Source organism: Saccostrea cucullata, unplaced genomic scaffold, assembly GCF_032062105.1.
Source record: "Saccostrea cucullata isolate Sc308-1 unplaced genomic scaffold, CSIRO_AGI_Scuc_v1 ctg3321, whole genome shotgun sequence".
Classification (NCBI taxonomy): Eukaryota; Metazoa; Mollusca; class Bivalvia; order Ostreida; family Ostreidae; genus Saccostrea; species Saccostrea cuccullata.
In genome coordinates this window covers 17,461-38,902 of record NW_026933465.1, presented here as the reverse complement: position 1 = coordinate 38,902, position 21,442 = coordinate 17,461, and the positions used below count along the sequence as shown (strand labels likewise).

General features: G+C 33.9%; 2 protein-coding genes across 4 annotated transcripts; one reads left to right on the top strand and one right to left on the bottom strand.

Moving 5' to 3' along the window:
* Positions 1-1,688: 1,688 nt before the first annotated feature.
* Positions 1,689-18,489, top strand: LOC134238430 (uncharacterized). 3 transcript variants are annotated; one of them, XM_062720561.1, is made up of 15 exons: positions 1,689-1,970; positions 4,581-4,694; positions 5,064-5,186; positions 5,435-5,482; positions 5,675-5,707; positions 6,575-6,665; positions 6,821-6,846; positions 7,476-7,601; positions 7,821-8,003; positions 8,571-8,678; positions 8,967-9,089; positions 9,412-9,603; positions 9,884-10,009; positions 10,516-10,629; positions 16,497-18,489. In XM_062720561.1, exons 1-15 carry the CDS (start codon positions 1,769-1,771, stop codon positions 16,868-16,870), a joined length of 1,983 nt encoding a protein of 660 aa, XP_062576545.1. In that variant the 5' UTR covers positions 1,689-1,768; the 3' UTR covers positions 16,871-18,489. The 3 variants fall into 3 exon arrangements, with proteins under 3 accessions (XP_062576545.1, XP_062576544.1, XP_062576546.1); XM_062720560.1 differs by lacking the exon at positions 6,821-6,846 and having other exon boundaries at positions 6,575-6,691; XM_062720562.1 differs by lacking the exons at positions 6,821-6,846; positions 10,516-10,629 and having other exon boundaries at positions 1,690-1,970; positions 6,575-6,691.
* On the bottom strand, positions 12,987-15,748 carry LOC134238429 (uncharacterized). The gene is made up of 2 exons (XM_062720559.1): positions 15,542-15,748; positions 12,987-15,046 (listed from the first exon to the last, which is right to left on the bottom strand). The coding sequence occupies exon 2, from the start codon at positions 14,879-14,881 to the stop codon at positions 13,610-13,612; it is 1,272 nt and encodes a 423-aa protein (XP_062576543.1). The 5' UTR covers positions 14,882-15,046; positions 15,542-15,748; the 3' UTR covers positions 12,987-13,609.
* Positions 18,490-21,442: the final 2,953 nt, after the last annotated feature.

The window sequence follows — 21,442 nt, the reverse complement described above, 5'->3', positions numbered from 1 at the left end:
GGATGTTCTGGCTAATAATGCCGTTCAACGACTGCAAACAAGTAGCATTTGAAAACACCCTAAGTTATTGTACATTAAGAATATTGGCCTCTTTTATACTTTTTAAACGGTTACTATTTAAAGTCCGTATAATTGTGATACTTACTAGATTTATATACCTGTCTTTTCTCTCTCTCTCTCTCTCTCTCTCTCTCTCTCTCTCTCTCTCTCTCTCTCTCTCTCTCTCTCTGCTTCAGCATTGATATTGTTATATACACAAAAGGGATCTAACATTGTTTTGCACACTAAAACTTAAGCAAATGGCACCACACTTTCACACTTTCTTTTTTCTGTTTTAAGCTCTTTACCATTATTATGAAGAAGAAAATTAAATTGTTTTTTGTGTTCGGGGTGTATATATATATATATTTTTACAAGTAAATGCAACAATTGATCATTTATTGTCAAGCCCAAAAAAGGTATAAAAATTTAAATTCTAGAACTGTTCAAATATTTCACTTTTTAATTTAATTAAAAAGTTTAATTATATGCAGTAAACCGGTTGCATCAAAACAGTAAATAAGTTTAACATTGGTGCTAAATTTTAAAACCACTGGATTCTACGAGAGATAGAAACACTTAATAAGCCTTGCAAACAGTTATTCCCTCGGCCTTTTCTACACGTCTTTCAGCAGTGAGTTATCGTTCATAACACCTACCCCTAGCGCAAAAGGCCTACATTTCTTCTCTTGTTTATATCAGCAATTGAACAAAAATCCTCTATTGATTAAAAATATCAGGGGTTAAATGTTACATGTCAAGCAAATGGCATCACACTTTCTGTTTTCTGTTAAGGCAAGTTTACCATTTCTGAGGACATAGCTTGACACTTTGAACAAGTTTGCGGAAAACTAAGAATTTTTAATCTCATTAAAATTTCAAAAAAAAACTATCTTTTTTTCAAGTAAAGCTTTTCCTTATACAATTTATTTTCGAATTCTCTCAAAAAATCAGCTTCTAAGGTTTGTATTTGAATATTTTTCAACTTTTCAAAATTTAATTACATCAAAATCAAGACATGCAAAAATTAATTTTTAAGTTAATGTTAAAATAGTTTAATGTTACTTCTATTTTGTTGTTTTTGAGTTTCGATTCATGGACTAAGGAGAAGAATTTAACGTCAAATTTTCAAACTAGAACGACCTTCATATATGTATGAATTTATTTTAAATTTTAAAAAAAAATCATATCATATATTGTATTTGAATATTTTACAAACTTTAAAAATCAAGATATGCAATGTTTGATTTTAAAGTAAATTTTAAAATACATGCAGTTAATAAGGCTTAAGACTGTTCTTAGTTCATGGTCTTGAGGTCTATTGCAATTTCTCCTTTTCCTTAAATGTTAAGCGGCTTTAACAGGAAACGTTTTCGATAATGATAGATATCATTTAGTGCACATCATTGAGATTAGATAATCATTTTTTTAACGAGAAAAATCTACGCAGAATAACAGCTAGTACTTAACCAATTGTGATTATCAATGACGATTTTGTAGGTACGATAACCGGGGTAACAGGATACACGGTGTCCGCTGATGGCCTATAAACCGGTGATGGGGTACGAGTACTCCAACACATTCCCACGTCACCGAGTACAGAGGAGAGACAGAGGGGGACTTTGTGCCCAGGGCAGTATAAAAGTAAATCAGGCACATCGGCACCAACACTCTTAACCTGGAAATCTGGTGATATACTCTCTTGTTACACCGCAGATTGTTTGACACAATGGCGGCCTCTGTGTTGTTGGTTTGTCTGTTGGTGGGTCTGGTCTCTGGTCAGATGATGATGACCACTGACAGTGGGATGGGGCCGGACATGGCCACGGATGATATGGGGGGACAGACGGACGAAGTGGCGACAGGGTTACCGGACTCCACTGTGATGGAGATGAGCACCACCACCACCATGGCTCCCACCACTGAAAAAGGTCAGCACTGATAGCAAGTTTCTGTAACAGTTATAATTTTTTTTATTGTGCATTTTTAAAATCCGGGGCGGATAAAAGTTACCAATTTAAGAGAGGTGAATTTTCAAAAAAAAAAAAAAAAAAAGACCCAATATTTCTTTTCATTATAACATTTTACTTCTGTATGAAAAATTGCAACTTTTTGTGTGGATACATGATAGCATTGTATATTAGCACCTTTCAATATATCAGTGAGAAGGTGTGTCATATCAACTGTTACTTTTTATGATTCTTTAAATATTGTAAATTCAATTTAAACTTTTAAAAATCTTGACATACTATAATAATAATTTCCAATGGTTAAGGAATATTTTTATTTATGATGTACAATCCATACAACATTGTGTTTTGAAAATTGTATCATTTCAACCATGTCATTTTACATGTACATGTTTTGCTAGCTGCAGGCAAAAAGAAAATGTTCCTATACAACACCTCTTTACTTAGATAGATTATCTCTGCTTTCATTTTCCTACTCGGGGTCTCAATCATTTTTTTTTTTTTAGATATCCTTATTATTTTGCAGTTCATATCAACGTACATAACACAATTTATGGATAAATAAATATATTAGTAAAATAAAAACTTAAATATTAATTTTGTCTTGCTTGGTCAGAAGGGTTGAGCTGCAGAGGAGGGGGAGGGGGGTACTTTTATGTATAAATGACTCTCTTTGTATTTCCCATGGGTCCAAGGTAATCTTTTCCTTTTTTTTTCTTACATTACAAATCTGAAAAAAAAACTCACATCCATACCCTCCTCTTCATTAAATATAGATTCTTGCATGACTATCAGTATAAGCAAACGACTGATTGATTTTAAAAAATTCAAAGAATGGAACGAATTTAATATTAACTCGTCAGAATCAAACACATCTGAAATGGCATGAAACTACTGCAGACTAGTTTTTGCCATGAAAAAAATAATAATGAAGTTTGGAAAAACATGGTTTTACTTTTTGCTACGATTATATTTTTCCGGAATTAGGTTCATCTACCGTTAACGTTTTAAACTTTAGAATTTCAATGGAGGCAAAAATGAATGAAATGAATGCTGAAAAACACAAGAGTCTTTTATTGAAGATGTAGGTCAAATTAACCTGTGAACATAATCTTTGGCTACGTAAATTAAGGTTATTTTTAAATCTAGCTGCTTTGAGTTCAGTTTGATCAGTAAAAATCATGTGTGAATAACTTTGAATAATGTAAGCAGTGGCGAATTTAAGGGGGGGCGTACCCGGCGCGCGCCCCCCCTAAAATTGTCAAAGTTAGCGTTAATCAAATATGTCTACTTGGTAGACCTCATTTTCACCATTCAAAATCTCTAGAATCCAGGAGCTTCCGGGGGCTTCGCCCATTCCCCCACACAGGGCTTTGCCCTGCACCCACTGAGGACCTCAAGGCGGCCCCCAGACCCCTTGCCTAATTTTGGCGCCCCCTTTAACTCCAAATCCTGGATCCGCGCCTGGTAAGGTCTGACTCTTAGGTTGGAGAAAGGGGAGGGGGTAGGTCTTGGTCAAGAAATATCAAGCGGTTATTCAGAAAAATTCTTATAAGCAATTCTGTAAACTCTCTTTTTTTTGCACGTTTTTTCTTCAAAATTTACATAGGAGAATTCTCGCAAATTAAATAGGCCTACAGCAGTACACAGGTCGATACACATTCTGATTCTTCATTTACACACATAAATGCTGTGAACTAGATCATGCCATCCTAGTCTGGGACTGTAGGACACAGAGATAACCCTAATGTATCAGAGATAATTCTGTGTTTGATGTAGCAATTAACACGGTCGTTAACATTGGGAGGAACAATCCGATGCGACACAATCTCGGGGGGATTCCTCTGTCGTCGTGTATCGTTTACCTGTCGCAGGTAACCCACAAAGTGCAGTGTCAGCTATCTATAGTTATCTCAGCTGCACTTCCAGAGTTATAGAAAAACTCTGTCAAACAAAACCTTGCACTGAATGTGTCAAAAGGACTTAAACTAAAGGGGGATCACAGCAAATAAATTGTCATTTTAATCATGTTAATCAAATAATTTTATATTTTATCCCAGTGTCTATAAGGTTAGTTGCCTTTGGTCAATCTGACTTTAGAAGTATTCATTGTTTTTTAGTGTCAGCTATCTATATACTTATCTCAGCTGCACTTCAAGAGTTGCGCAATGCTTCACACTAAATATGTCCCAATTGGCCAAAAGTTAATGCTGAGGGGGATCAAAATCTTAAATCAAAGCAAATGAATTGCAATATAATTCTATCAAATTATTCATTTACAACAAGTGATGGGCTGATAAAGGTGCAGTTTGTATGACTTGTTAAGAATTTTGGATTCAGTTTTTTAACCCCCCACCCCAACCCCCACCCCAAATCATGTATTACAAGTGAGGATGTGAAACTTTTAATATCAAACTTCTTGTTATAACAATTAAGATACAATAATTATGTAATTGACAGTGTTAAGTTGATTGAACTTGTTAAATTTTGTTTTAGATCTTTTAGTTTGAATTGGAGTGTTACAATGTACTTTGTATAGGAATTGTTACGTTACTATGGTGTATTTTACAGCATGTACCGATGCACTTGGTCGGGAGTGTTTCCGATACAAAGATGAAGACTGTGTTGGTGTGTACGAGACTTGGGCCAGGGCCAACTGCACTCTGCGATGTGGATACTGCCCACGTACGTCAAATTCTTACATAATAATAATATGAGAAAAATATAAGAGTAAAAGTGGTTGGAACCTTGAACTCTAACATAAGCATCAATATTAAATCAGTTCAGCTGCATATCTTAAACTGTTATAGTGAAATTAATGATGACATTGACCTCGTCAGGCCTTCAGTTTAATTTTGTCATCATCATAGTTTTTAAGTTGATGAAAAATGTTTTTCAAGGGACTCTGTTATTATTATTGGATGGTGTGTGTTTTTACAGAGAAGTTACCATGTGTGGACAACATTAACTGCTGCAGGCAGTTTGGGGCTGATGTGTGTAATCAGGCCTTGTGTCTAATTTTGTCATATATAGTTTATAACTGTGTTTTTACAGAGAAGCTACCCTGTGTAGACAACATTAACTACTGCAGTCAGTTTGGGGCTGATGTCTGTAATCAGGAGGTATATGGACAATACATGAGAGAGAACTGTAGAAAGACCTGCAACTTCTGTAGAGGTACATCAAATCATGCACATATAATCATGATAATCAAAATCTTGCACTTAATTTGTTGCACTTTAGATAAAAAAGACAAAGACAACCAGGTTCACTAAAAGTCCATTTTTTGTACCCTGACACTCAGATTCCAAAAACATGCACTGATATTTTTTTGCTCCTGAAGATTTATTACCTGAGTTGAGCTAAATAAGCTTGTAAATTCCAGTGTAAGTTACCTGTGAGTTACCTGATGATTTCTGTTTCAGCTCCAACAGATTACCTAGTCTCTAGTACCACCACTACTACTACCCCAGGTAAGTCACCTCTTACAGCTTAATTAGAGACAATAAATAACAAGTTGGTCAAAGAGCATTAATGCAAAAATGTGCAAATACAGCTTTTTTGATTTGAAATTGAAGCATTTGAATAAGAAATAAATAATTTCAAATTGCTTCTTTTGCTAATTTAAGATGGACTGATTTTTATTTTTATGATTTCTTTTACAGAACCAACACCAGAAATAACAACTTATAACCCAGGTAATTAATATTTCTCTGTTTTCTGAGGTGATTTTACACCAAAGGAATCCAAAATTCAATATAATTGACAGAGCTTACAGCCACAATTAGAGGATAAGTCCGCTGAACATTACGGCAGATACCATGGTCCTAACTACCTTCATAAAACAATGGATCCAAGGTCACATGCCAGGCCTATATACAAGGCCTTATCCTGAGTATTGTCTTATGTGGAGCTGTTTTAATACTTGATATCGCGATTACTTAACTTAGCAGAACTCTTTCGCCATGGAGGTAGGAAACGTCTCTTGGATGGGGACAAATGTACTATTACATACAATGCATGATCGATTCATTATAAGGACAGATAAGTAAAAAAATCGTGGTGGAATACCTTGCTAACAATCTCTGAACCAGCCTCATCAATTTTCGAGAGGAGCTAATCCTAAAATGTTACATTTTCAACGATATTTTTAACTTAACTGACTCTTCTCATTAAATGTTCATTGAAAATTGTCACATTTTATAGCTGATTAAATATTCTAAACTTCCTTGGCAATATATTGTACTTTCGGCATAAAATTGTTCAAATCATTTGATTATCACTACTGTAAACAATGTCATGTGCCCCACTGTAAACAATGTCATGTGCCCCAGAAATCTTGCAAGATTTAGAGATTTCTCAACTCCCCACAAAAGAGCGGTAGTAAGTTAGATAACTGCCAGTGACTGGCGGTATTATGTAATACAATTTAAATGCAAGTTTATTGCACGTTCTGAAATGAAAATTAAAATGTTAAATCACAGTTGTATGATGCAAAGACTTGTCCAGTTGTTGGTTTTACCCTGTTTATGAAATAAAAATTGAAATTTCTTTTTAAACTCCAGCTGCTGAATGGTGTAAGGACAAGACCAACTGTTGGTATTACCCTGATGAGAAGTGTGTCGGACTGTACGAGGACTGGGCCAGGAAGAACTGCCCATTAAGATGTGGATACTGTCCAGGTAGGTCCAGAATTAGGAAGAACTGTCCATTCAGATGTGGATACTGTCCAGGTAGGTCCCCGAATTAGGAAGAACTGTCCATTCAGATGTGGATATTGTCCAGGTAGGTCCCCGAATTAGGAAGAATTGTCCATTCAGATGTGGATATTGCCCAGGTAGGTCCAGAATTATCCCAAGATTCTGCATACCAGGTATGTACAGAGTCTTCAGTGATTTTATTATCAGGAATTTTATTATAAAAGGATTTCAAACATTTTATTCCAGATATGTATTTTTTTTTAACAAACTTACATGTAGACGAAACTTTGGATTTTATGTATTATAGATTTTTATTCAAAACGTTTTCGTATAATGTTATTTTGCTCTTTTTTCTTCCATGATATACATACTGTAGATTCCTAATTTTTTGCGAGTACTTATTATCGCGAATAGGCTCTTCAACGGCAGATCGTGAGAATAATTATTCACAAGGGATGGTTGATCAAGAGATTTTACATTGATTTCAGCACCATAATAATAAAGACGAGTAATTTTATTTCGCATATAATGCTTCTTGTGAAATTACGCTATAATCAATTCCATGTGTATATTTAGGAATTTACAGTACTGTTTTGTAGTTACAATAATGAAGCCTGCTACATTTTTTTTTTTTTGAAGAGCCGTTCTACTGAAAACATCAGATAATAAAAAAGGTTGCAAAGGGCTACATTATATCAGCAAACTAAAAGTTTTATCAAATATATATTTATCCACATAATTTTTTTTTTTAATTGCATTTTATCAGATTTTCTACCACCTTGTGAAGATAAAGACTCCAGCTGTGATGGTTTTCCCGAAGCAGCCTGTACCAACCTAACTTACAGAGCCTACATGAGAGAAAACTGTAGGAAAAGATGCAATGAGTGTACATGTAAGAATCAGGGGAAGACCTTCATTGTGGACAATATGAATTCAATTTGATTAATTTTGTAACCTCTACAAATACAATGCAAAATGAATGGTTCGCAGCAATTAATATTTGCAAGTTGAAATAGGCCATAAAACCCAAGGATATTTCTCTCTCCCAAATAAAACTTAGTTTACAGTATTGCTTTTCTTTTATATAATGATGATTGGTTTGTTTCTTCAGACCCAGGAGAGTCGCTGACACCTAACACCCCACCTTACCCTGTAACTACCACCACCCCCACCACTGTCATCACCCCCTCCCAGAGGCCGGGCGGTGTCAACCCCACCATCGATGTGGAGCCATCTACACCTAACACTGGAATGCCCCCCACCACCACCCAGAGGGTCCTACCCACAGGGGCAGGTAGGGAACTCTTATTTATAACACTGCCTTTTGCCAAGAGGGCCTATCACAGGTCAAGGTAGATAACTTTTAAGCTATATAACAGTTAGTACAATTAAACCCTTTTCTGAAAATAACATCTCATCTGTGCAGAATTGGTTGGCAGAGCTTATTCTGTGAATTTAATTTGTTGAAAACATGGATTTTATAATTATGGTCACATGAAAAAAATTCAATTCTCAACATGTTATAGATTTTTCAGGAAGAAAATCATGTCTTATATGAGCATGGCTCATGTTATTGAAGATGGTGCTTGCTCTGCTGATAGAGTAACTAAATCCAAAGCAAAATACTGTACACAAGGAAATTTTCGCCCCCATTTTTTTTTCGCCCCTTTCGCCCTACTCTCATTTTGGCGAGTTTAAAACGGGGCGAATTCAAAGAATACAGTATAATTTCTTAAACATAACTATGACTGGGCGATTTTAAAACAGTGCAAACTTGTTTGCAAGTGTGAAAGGGAGAAAATAAGACTGGGCGAAAATAACCCTGTATACAGTAATACTTTTCAACATGTGACTTTTACAGATTGTAAAGACAAACAAGACTGCACGGGACTATCCTCTGAAGCTTGTGTTGGCGTGTTTAAGAATTGGGCCCTCGATAACTGTCCAAGGACCTGTGGCTATTGTACAGGTAAAACAAAAAAAACATACATTAAAGACCGCCATTCAATAACAAGCAGATTTAAGGAATGCTTACATTATTTTCTTCCTTACACATATTGGAAAATATGTTTCTCAAATCATTACATAACCAGTGTTTCATATCTTCTGAATATTAACTTTTCTTACATGGGTTTTCTGGAAATTCTTCTTGTGTTTCTTGGCCTGTAGACTGTTACATATTTTGACTGATTCTACTAAATGATTCCTAGCTCTAACTCCAATATGTAAGAGTTATTTATGGGTTTTTGCTATACAGGGGATGTCCAGGAATGCCGGGATTACGAGGAATGCGACAAACTGCCCGACACCGTCTGTACCGACCCTACCTACAGAGCCATTGCTAATACGGCCTGCCGCAAATTCTGTAAACTCTGCACAGGTGAGAACTTATGACAAAAGACTTGCAATTGTCTTACATGTAAATTGATAAAAATGTAATTTTTTAATTGTCTTTAAATAGTCATACATGTATATACTGGTATATATGTATTGAAAAAAGTGTTAATATTGATGTAAATTGAAATATTTTGCACAGTTAACAGCTAGAGCTGATTGTGGCTAACTGTCTGTAATTAATACATTTATTGACTGTATTTCATATTGGTCAAAATGATAAAAATTCAAATTAACTGCATGTTATATCTAATTTTTGATATGATGCATATATAGACTAATAATTAAGAATGTCTTTATTTATAAAGTAATGGCTGTCCCCACAAAGCCAATTGTTATGGGAACAACAGAGGCCATGATGGTACCCACCAAAGGTCAGGGGTCAGGGTCAGTTACAGAGGACCAGACCCCCTCAGAACAACCGTCCTCAGAGTTTGTCTCCATGCCAACCAAACCAGCAGGTTCTCAGGCCATGACAACCAAAACCACCACAGTGTCAGGTGAGCTAGATTCCGTGTTTTTTGAAATTTATGAAAACAAAGTTAAGATACAAGACATCTTTATTATAAGTATAAAACTTTGAAATGTTAGTCTTCCCTGGCAAATGTGATCACTTACGAGTGTGACCATAGTATGCAGAAATTTGGAAAAAAATAGACTTAACAATAATCCATCAAATGAAGCACTATTTAATCCATATCTTAGGCGTTTAAGCTTATAAATTTATGCAAATTGACTTAAAATCAGATGGTTGCTAAGGATTTTATTTATTTATTTTAGGAGGAAAAACTCATTCCGCCCACACACATAAACCACATGCAACACATACCCATAAACCTCACGATTCCCATGGACATGGAGGAAAAACCCTGCCCACTCTCTTCCCCCCAATCCCAACAGGTGATGGTAAGTATGGAGATTCAATCATTGATTTATTTTTCATGCTCGTAACCTTATGTACACACACACCCTTACTATGTTGTGTAAATTTAATCTGAGATCCTGCAAACTTTTGTATCTTTGTACAAGTTTTGCTTGTGATCATTATGTGCTTATAATTCATAGATAAAAGCACATAGGCAGAATACTTTTGCAGTTTTTGTATTACCCTTTGCAGCTGCCATTTTTTAGTGTTTTTTTTTTGTGTGTGCTTCTTTTCCACTGATTTGCTCTGTGATGTAATTTTTGTTTTCATGAATCATGTATGAATGTAAATCTGATTGTCATTTAATTAGATTAGATTTTAAATTGTCCATTAGACACTAATGTCTTGCTTATAAAATACAATACATGGCTGTTAAATCAAAGACAATGCCTCAAGGAAATTAGCTTGCAGTTTGAAATTTTGTCTATGTATATATTAATGTCTTTTCCTCTCTGCTGCTTTTGTAACACCCTGTGTTTTGCTTTAGCTTGTAAAGACAACCCCGATGTGAACTGTACACAGTACACACAAAAGTCGTGTGAGGGGGCGTACAAGGCATGGTCTATCATTAACTGTCCTATACACTGCGGCTACTGTGGGGGTAAGTCATAGAGTGACTGTAGTCAAAATAGTCATTGAGTAACTAGTCAAAATAGTCATAGAGTGGCAGTAGTCTAAATAGTCATAGAGCGACTATAGTCAAAATATGTATAGAGTGACTATAGTCAAAAAAATTATAAAATGACTATAATTAAATTGTAATAGTTAGGGATGTCAAAAAAGTCAACAATTAATATTTGAATATTCTATAGGAGTATTCGAATATATTCGAATATTTAATAAAATAAATACATTTTGCAATAGAAAATATATATTTTCACTCTCCTGTCCAAGCAGTATACATTTTATGTCGTTTTTTTTTTGGAATAAAATTTTATGTAGAGTTTTGTAAATTCAAAGTAATTATTTTTTTTAAATATTACAGAATATAGGAAGAGTATACATCCAAAACATTGCAAAACGTAATGATTTTTTTTATTTTTTCGGAAAATTCAAAAGTCTCTTTAATATGTTCCAGATTAATTGATGATCATCTTACCAAAGTCTACACTTTCTACTCCTACAAATTTATACCACACTAAACAATCATCTACTGAAGAAAAATTAAAGTCAATCAATTTTAGCTGATTAATTTCCTGATAATTATTTTAATGATACATACCTAAGCAAGGGATCTAGGTGTTTTCTTTAAAAGTATGCCCTTACAACAATACAACCTTACAACAATACGAACTGATTGTAAGTACTTGGCACTGTCATACCACTAATTAAATGATCAAAGAATAATTAATTTTCATAGTTACACTCTTCACACTTTTTAAGTAATCCAACAGGGCTGTCTTTCATTTTTTTAAAAAAAATTAAATCTTATTCCTTGTCAACGGTACAACCTTGATTCAATTTCAGATAAAACTTGCCAGATTTTTCTATCTATTAAATGTCTGTATACTTAAAAACCGAATATTCGAATCATATATTTATATTCGAATATCAACTCATCGAATGAATATTCGAATATTCGTTGACATCCCTAGTAATAGTGTGACTATAGTCAATATAGTCATAGAATGACTATAGTCAAAATAGTAATAAAGTTACTATAGTAAAAATAATTATAGAGTGACTATAGTCAAAATAGTCATAGAGTGACTTTAGTCAAATTAGCTAGAATGATTGTAGTCAAAATAGTTGTAGAATGACTATAGTCTAAATAGTTCTTAGCTCCATTTTGACTACTGTAAACGAAATATCTAGGTGGTAGTTTGCTGGAATATTCAGTACTGGTTGGTTGATTATGTTGTTTAACATCCCTCTCAATAATTTTTTACTCATATTGAGATGCCTTCAGTATTGGTAGTTCTAACAGGTTAGTACATGTTCATACATGTACTATTTTAATATAGATAGAATGATAGTCTAAATAAGAACAGTGAACTGCAAAAGTGTTAAAAAGGATATTATATTCAGGAATGATTTATGGCATAATGAGTTAATTCCTCATTATCTATTCAGTCCAATTCTATAAGTTACTTATTCACAACATATATAAATATGGATACATTGATGGGTACATAAGAATACTGTTTAGTACTAAGAAAACTGTTTATAGAGTAGAAAAGTGAACACATTGATAGGTTCACCCTGTGACAGGTGTACATAACACCTAGACAAGTGAGTTAGTTATATATTACATGACGTATTAACCAATCAGGTGTACAGTTATATCTACCTGTGCACGGCTACAAGGTAGGGTAGGTCGTCGTTATGTCGTGACTGTGTAACTATAGGGTAACCCGTGACACGGCCCCGTATAATAGTAAAGTGTATGAGTCAAGGTACTAGGATTGCCAAATGAAGAATAAGGCTTAGCATTCCACACTGAAGTTACCATGGTTATATAATTAGCATTTTCCCCCCAATGCTGCCTTGAAACATTGACGATGACATAAAGTATGTTTATACAACCAGCACGTAAACTAAGTAATTGTACTTGCATAACAACTTCAAAACCTGAAAACATAAATTAACTCTTTCATTTCTAAATACTGTATTCCTGCTCATGAATTTATTTCAATCCTCTCTTTATTTTCTGCTTTTCTTTCATCATGTTCATTCACTTCATTTTGTAGTTTTACTCTTTGCAAAAATCTGTTGTTCATGGAAATTTGTTAAGTAGCAAGTACTGAGAAAAATTTGAAGTTTTTATGAATTGAGAACCCTCCACAAGGCTCTTTATTCTTCTCTAATGGTTTCCTGCTGTTGTGTAGTGTAGATATGAGTATCTGAAGTTAACCACAAAGAGCTATACAAGATTAAAGCATCAGGAACAAAGAAATACAGAAGTTTGGTCTTTAATTGCACAAACTTAAACACAGGAGATATAGAAGTATCTAAAATTTTTATATATTAAGGATATTTGCTACAAATTAAATATTTGATGCTTGGAATAGAATCTGTTTTAGGATTCATTATAGTGTTAAGATGCATAAATCAAATCTCTGATGAATTAAATTAAGAAATTGCAAACTTTCTTTGATGATCAAGTTCCTTCCTTTTGCTAACATTCTAATAAATCTTGTCTGTCTATTGTTTATTATAATTTCATGATGACATGAAGTTCTTGAGAAACCGTCATTGAGAAATTAAACAAAACTGTGTTTATGTGGCTAAACTTGTACTGGAAAAGAGACTATCTATCTTTCTATGTAATTGGTTTTTTTTTAAATAATAGAGCAAATTCAAATTAAAAAAAATGTGTGAAATAAATAAATAAATATTAGTTACATACATCAAAAACACACATTGCACCACATCCATTTGTAACATTTCATAAAATAGAGACAATAAAATCCTCAACTGTTGTAGTAAAAATTGGCAAATATTTCATGAAACAGAGACAATAAAATCCTCAATTGTTGTAGTAAAAATTGGCAAACATGTCATTAAACAGAGACAATTAAATCCTCAATTGTTGTAGTAAAAATTGGCAAACATATCATTAAACAGAGACAATTAAATCCTCAATTGTTGTAGTAAAAATTGGCAAACATATCATTAAACAGAGACAGTAAGATCCTCTTAAGAATATGATCAGTCTGATCACAGGGTCCATGTTTCCTGTAATTGTAAGAATAAAATGGCTGACAGTTGTCATGGGTTACACACTGACCTGACAGAGCACAGAACACCCAAGGTCGCACAATGGCCTCCATTGTAAAATTGTTCTGCTTGATTGAAATAAGGTCAGAGTGAATGTTTGGCACTAAATTCAGGCACGCCTGATTGCTTCTATAAGACAATTTGTCCTGAATAAGGGCCACTTGAGATTCAGGTAGAAATTCTTCTGTCCGGTAAGTTTTTATGTTTTCAGTCCCATCTTCCTTCAGTAAAATGTCAAATGATTGGTCTTGCTGATTGGTCAGAGTTTTGAGAATCTGTGATTCGGACCATTTTCTTGGAGGATCCTTTTTGAGCACAATCTGAATTTCCTCTGTTTCGGTTTTCTCTAGGATTTTCTGTAGGGTTTTGTTGTCGAGGTCTGACGCGGGGTCTAACCACACAACTGAGTTAAACCTCTGGAGGGAGAGGTAGACCAGGAGGGGGGTCCAGTAGTGGGCACGGATCTCCGGCAGGTTCTCCACGATCTCACACTGACTACAGTTCAACAGCTTGTACTTCTGTTGAAATGTCAGCCCCATGTCGTACACCAGGAGCTTCACGTTGGGGAATTTCTGTATCAGGACCTGTTCTCTGTTCTGTATGAATCGCCGGACAGTTTGGTAATTATAGACAGAGGTTTCTAAGATTATCACGGGGTAGCTGCTGCTATCGTCATACATTTCAGACACACCAGCTGGCCTGGATACCTGAATCTTCCCCAGTATCTTATGTAAGGATTTGTCAGAGGAAATATTGTTAAAGGTTTTTATAATGTGTATGAAGTTTTCCTTGGAGAAATGTGGGCAAGGTTTGGGTTCTGGTTCTTTCTCAGTACCGGTCAGCATCTCGAAGTGGGCAGCCCATGATTCCTGTGGGCCGATCTCCCAGCGAGCCTCGAGGTGGAAGGTAATTTTGTGGCCCAGGAGAGGGTGTATGTACATGAAGTAGATCCAGAGTCCCCCGATAATGGAAGAGATGAAGCTCCCAATGGCTATGTAGATTTTGTACTTGACTACCGTCTGCTTCAGTTTCTTCTTCATGGAGACCGGCTGAGTCTCCTCCTCCTTGTCTTGCTGGCAGTAGATGATGACCCGCCATATTATAATCCCCGTGATGACGGCCAGGATTAACATCACAACAGCAGAGGCCTGGTCACTCAGTAATCAGGATCAGTGGGGGGTACTTTTTTATTGAAGCCGTTGAGTTAGTTGATGAGTGTTGTCCAGCCTCTCTCTGAATCTCTCTCCATCTTCACCTTAATTTGTCTGTTTTCTTTGCTGATACCAGCTGATCAGACTCTGTAAATGAGCAACTTATAATAAATACTGAATAATAGGAAACATAGATACTGACCTATAAATATGTCATTTTGTGTTAGATTTTCCTCATACTTTCTTATCAGTAATGTGTAATTTTGAAAGTTTTATCTGGAGTCTACAAGTCCATAAAAGTCTATATATTTGAAATATTCTAGATATTACCAAATCTACTGTTTGGGGGCAATATTAGGCAATCAAATTCTTAACATTTGTAATATTTTAGCCATTATAATTAATATTTATCTACAAGTAATAATGACACTTTTATCAATGATTTTTCTTATGACAATAGCCTAGCACATTATATTATAAACATTTTTATTATTAATACTGCAATATAGATTTCAAGTATTTCTTGGGGTATAAATTACAGTTATATGAGTAAAATATTAACATTTTTCTAATTGTATATTTGGAAGTATTTGATATTCTTAAATGTTTTGAATATAAACAGAAGAAAAATTGCTATTTTACCTAGCTGTGGAGTAGCTCTTCCTTGTTAACTCTTGTATATATTAGTGGTAGAAGTATCTTGTCGTTATTAACGTGACAATCCCAACAGGCACTGCTTCAGGCCAAATCTTGTTCTGAACGATCCAGTTCCTACCACAGGGTGCATCTGATTTACAGATTACAAGTTACTTAACTTAAAAAACTACAACATAAATATCAGTATTAATAAGAAAATTATGAACTAAATATTGATCTATATAAATATAGCCCGAAAAGAGCTTTTTTAAATGTGTGTGTTATGTTGAAAAAATTAAAAAATTTCATTATGTGCATAGTTGACATTATCAGATATGTATTGATCAAAATCTTTATTTCTTATGTATTTAAAATGTAAGGAATTTTAAAAAGAAACAACTTTTAAGTTTGCTTATATTCAGTCATAATTATTGGAAATTCAGTGCATTATAAAACAAGCCTTAATTCACATTAATTGTATACTAATTAAGTAGATGTAAGACAAATGATCATAATTTTTAAACTCCCCAAACATGCCAAAGTAATATGTTAAATTTGTTGTTTCACACCATTTTCATATGACTTTTTATTATGCAGAAAAACCATATACCTGTATTATCCTATTAATCATAATTTCAATTTTATCCATGGCAGTCAAAATTATGCCCCAAAATAATTTGCTCATTTTCAGCCGAAGATGTTCTTTTTATTTCACTTAAAAAGGAAGGAAAAGGAATCCATGTTCAATTTGTTTTAAAATAAAATTACAGTGTATCAACAAAAAATTTTATTTTTTTCTGTTTAAAGGGTTATTTTTGTATTAAGTGCTTATAAATATGTTTTGCTTTGTAATGTTTTCAGAAAATATATAATCTATTAATTTTACTTGGATATCTGTTTATGGATTTTTTTTTAACCTTCAATTTGCAGCAAACTAAGAGACTTTCCTTTCTCTTTCCAGCTAAATGTGACAAAAATTTCCAGATGACTATCCCATCATGCTGCAGTGATCTATGTTCCTGTCCGGACCACACGTTGACAGGAAGTGTACGTGACGCCACCGCAGGAAACGCCCCGATGGCTAACGTCTCCGTGTATCTCCGTAGCTGCCCCTGCGAACCCCTGACGATGACGGCTGATGACGGAAGCTTCCAAATCAAAGGTGTTTGCCTGAAGGAAGGGGGCGTGGCTAGATTTGAATATCCTGGATACGCGTCCTTCCTCAGGGATATTACTGACCCCCAAAACAACAACAATTTCATCGCTAACGGTGATATGGCTCCCTTGGTGGAAACTACGTCAGTATCTGGAATGACATCACAAGGGGGAAGTTAGAGGTTCTAGGACATTTCTAGTAGCTAATTAACGTAAATTTAATTACTTTGATACTATACCATACTGGTTCAGTCAGAGTTATAAGGGTTTGGGTTCTCTAACTTTTGTTACTGTTGTATACTTTTTGTACTTTTTTATGCCTTTTTTACAACATTGTAATTTTGTTTGCTTTTAAAATTTGAAATGTGTAGACATTCATGGTTGAATTTTGTATTGCGAAAACTACATTTTAGGAATGTTAGAATTGATCAATTTTTGATACTGTAAACCAGATTTTATTCCTGACCAATTAATACAAATGTTTTTTTTTTCACAGCTCTTATTAAGGGAAGGGTGGCAATTAATCTGTAACACAAATGTGTAATGATTAAAGAAAGTTGAAAGAGGATATATCTTTAAAGAAAAAATGCAACTTGTTAGGATCAATAGACTTATATTATTTACTTTATAGACTGTTAATATAAATTACTGTTCAATAAAAAAAAAATATTAAATTTATCCAAAATAAGGGACAAAGATAAGTAATAACAGCTGTATATGTGGTGATTTGGTCACGGTACTGACTGAACAGATGAGTACACAGCCACGGGCTATAAAGGGTAGGTTCAATATTAACAGGTGTTGGAGACAATAATTACAGTATAAACACGGATAGAACAAATTGCATTTTTTTGGAGAAGTTTTTAATAAATATATGCACTTATATGAAAAATATATATACATCAGAGTAACTGAGTACAATTTTAGTTTTCTATGCTGGGCTCGAATGTAGATTTGGTACCATGTTAAACGGGTACATGTTCTCCTTGACATCCCTAATACGTATAGTTTACTATAATTATAGAATTAAAAAACAGTTATTTTCAATTAAATTTACTGCAGAGTCACATTTTTTTGTGTGGTCAAATTTTCGTGGTTTGAGGAATTAATATTCTTGATTTGTGGGGATTGGATTTCGCTGATGAAGAATTGTTAAGTATAGATATGCATGTTACATTTTACATTTTGTGAAGAACATGAATTTTATAGGTCTATCCATACCTCGAAAACAGTGAAAATTAAACCCCCACAAAAAATTATGATTTAACAGTATTTAAAAAATTATAATGATTTTGCATTGTACTTGTTATAAGCTAAACTTGTAAATGCAAATTTTGTCCATTTTTCTTTCTGTACTTTTTTTGCTGTAGCTCTTTTGTACTTAAGTCAGAGGCTCTTCAAAACATCTGTTATCAGGAATTAAATTTTTTTTTCATCTGTAAACCAAAAAAAAATATTAATCAATAATGTACATTTAGATATGTGTATATATGATATTTTATCTATGATAAGCATTTTGTTGTTTATATGCTCTGCAATTGCATGTTTTCACAATTGTAATTCAGTCACACTTCAATAGCATTACCATTTCTTTTTTACACAAGTCATACTAGTATTTGGTCACAGATATTTATATAACTCTGTGATGTATATATTCTATCTTTACTTGTAATGAGTAAACTTTCATGTTTTGATACTGTTTATAAATGTAGGGTTACCTTGCTTTGTTTTATACTGACCCCTTTTAGAGATAATGTGGAAAAAAATTCACCTTTTGAAATAAAGGAAGAAAACTTTAACTTTGTTTCTTAGTCTTTAGGCCTGTCCATTCTTTTTCTAGTTTCAGCTTCCACAGATAGGTTACTTTTTAAGGTTTAAATGAAATCAATAACAGACACAAATTAAAATCAACAAATACAAATCTTTAAACACAGTTTACTTTTATTAGATTGACTGTTCTCTCTTGTTGAGTAATGTACAATTTAATTTTAATTAGATTGAGTAATGTATCAAATCTTTTTGATTTAATAAACTAGATGTTAAATAAAATGTGAGGAAAATTCTCCAGAGGAAGAATTGTGGTCCCAACCTTCTGGGTCTTTGTGGATGAGATGTCATTATTTATGGCACTTTGTGTCAAATATGAATGCCCTATCATATCCAATTCAGAATTTATCAACAAAGTTGATTTTTTTTTAATTAGGTCAAATGTGAAGGTCAGGTGGTCAGAAATCATAGAATACTTGGAAATATCTTGTCATGGGTGATGCATATGTCAAATATGAAAGCCACATCTCTTCACAATGAAAAATCAAGGAAAAAAATCATTTCTGAAAAGAAGGTCAAATGTCAACGTCACAAGATAAAAAAATCATAGTGCATTAGAAAGGTAATGTCACAAACAATACATAGATATGAAGGCTCTATCTCTTCTCATTCAAAAATCATGATCAAGGTTAAAGTTTTTGAAAAATAGGTCAAGCTTCAAGGTCTCAAGGTCAAAATTTGTTTGCGTGGGGTATAAAAAAAACTTCTACCCAGATAGCATGATGCTGTTGGACCTTTGTTGTGCCAACAATGCTCCTTATGTTGGGCCACCGTTTGCATTCAACATTGGGCCATCGGTAATTTGCTCATCGGCCCTTAATCAATCCAACTTGTGGGCTTATTGTTGGGCCAATGTAACAGTTAATATTGGGCCACTGTTGGGCCAATTTATTCTTTCAATATTGGGCAAACGTCATTTTTGTACAGTTGGGCCATTGTAAGCAATTAATGTTGGGCCAACGGTAATTTGCTCATCGGCCCTTAATCAGACCAACTTGTTGGCTTATTGTTGGACCAACGAACGGATATCATTCAGCCATTGATGGGCCACTTATTTTTTCAATATGAGGCAAACACAATTTTTGGACCAACGTTGGTTTGTATCTTATTGGCTCTCCATCAGAACAACTCATTTGCTCTTCACTTGCTGACCATTTGTCCTCAAAATGTAATAACAAACTATATAAGGTTATCGTAGTTTTGTAGTACAGTTTATTGGTAAAAGCCCTTTATTTATTGGTAAAAGCCCTTTATATATGCTAGATTAATAGTTTAATACATATTCACAATATCTCAAAGAATTACCATCAACAAGTATTACATTGTAAGTAGCTCTACATTAATTAAAAAACTGAGCAAAAAGAAATCATATTATTAAATAAAATTATAACATACTAATATTTTATTGCTCAAAGCATGAAGAAAACATAAAGAACAAAAAGTTGATGCTCACTTGAAGCGATACATGTAGGGTTAAATGATTGTATACTCCCTTTCTGATGTAAATTTATGCACAAGTTCAGTAAATTGCAGATATCAATAAGCACGTGTAAAAAATAAACAAAGACCTCCTTTTCTTAAAATAATACTAAAATGAATCTCGCAATTTTGTTTACTTACACAAAAAAATGTATCTGACATCTGCATCATGTTTGTTACCGACAAACAGACACAGAAAAGGAGAGAAATACAGGTATGTCACAGCCCAAACAGGAAAAAGTTAGACACTGCCGCGTTCAATCTGATCCCTCTCCTAAGTATCCTCTTCTCTCTCCAGAGTCTCCTCCCCCTTCTTTTCTTCTTTGTCCGTTTCTTCCTCCCCATCCCTGTCCTTTGCATACTTTAGCCATTCTTTGATTGTGTTCTCAATGTCTTTTTAGAATCTCCAGTACCACTAAAATTGTAGTATTTGGTACTTTATACATTTGTTACTTACTTTTCTCAGTAAAGAGTAAACATACGATTAAATTTATAAGTACAGTCCAGTCCAATACGAAAAATCGTAATATTACAGAATATCGTAATATTATTCTTATATTACTATTTTTCGTAATATAGTTAAATTACGAAAACTCGTAATATAGCATGTTGTGAGAGACTATATTACGAATTTTCGTAATGTAAGACAAATTAAGCATTGAAAAAAACTGAATGATGTTTAGGAAAGTATGACGTCAGAAATACATTATGCCCCAATGGTACTAGTGTCACGTGGTCATTTTGGTCAGTGACGTCTATCGAAAAGTATGAAAATGCAAGAAGAAAGTAACAATAGTAATGGGTGAGTGAAAATTTTGTATTATTATTCTTATATAAGAATTTTCCCAGGGATGGGAACAATTTTCCATAAAACTTCAATGTATCCTAAATCTTGTCATAGTGTTCTATAATCCCCGAATTCCCTATATTTTTCCCGAAGTCTACCCTAAAAATCAGACCCTCATCTCCAACAACGAGATGTTACGGGATATAACTTGTACAACTTTCACTAGGCTCTGACTCTGCATGCACTTGGATCAAATGCATCAAAACAAAGAAAAAGCATGCATATCCACGATGATTTGATGAAACCAGAGACGTGTAATCTCTCATGAAACATAACAAGCAGGTTGTATCAGAAAAAAGGGAAGTAACTCTTAGAAGAGTTAGAAATTGCTTATATTACGAATTTTAGTAATATTACGATTTTTCGTATTGGACTGGACTGAAGTATATCACTATATTTTTAAGCTGTCAATTGAAGAATAACCGTCTTTTTTGTTTGATGGTGTGATTAAGCGATTAGCTTGCGTGATGAAGGCATTTATGCATAAAATTTCTACGCTTCATCACCATTACACCGATTTTAATTTAATGTTGCGCCATATAACTCATTATTCAAAGTTAAATACATGTATAGAAAATTTGTTAGTACACTGAACACAT

Bases quoted from the DNA above. Each gene is read 5' to 3' on its own strand.
- LOC134238429 (XM_062720559.1), bottom strand. From the start codon at position 14,881: ATGTTAATCCTGGCCGTCATCACGGGGATTATAATATGGCGGGTCATC.
- LOC134238430 (XM_062720561.1), top strand. From the start codon at position 1,769: ATGGCGGCCTCTGTGTTGTTGGTTTGTCTGTTGGTGGGTCTGGTCTCT. The intron at 5,187-5,434 runs GTACATCAAATC...TTTCTGTTTCAG, and splicing joins GACCTGCAACTTCTGTAGAG to CTCCAACAGATTACCTAGTC. The intron at 8,004-8,570 runs GTAGGGAACTCT...TGACTTTTACAG, and splicing joins GGTCCTACCCACAGGGGCAG to ATTGTAAAGACAAACAAGAC.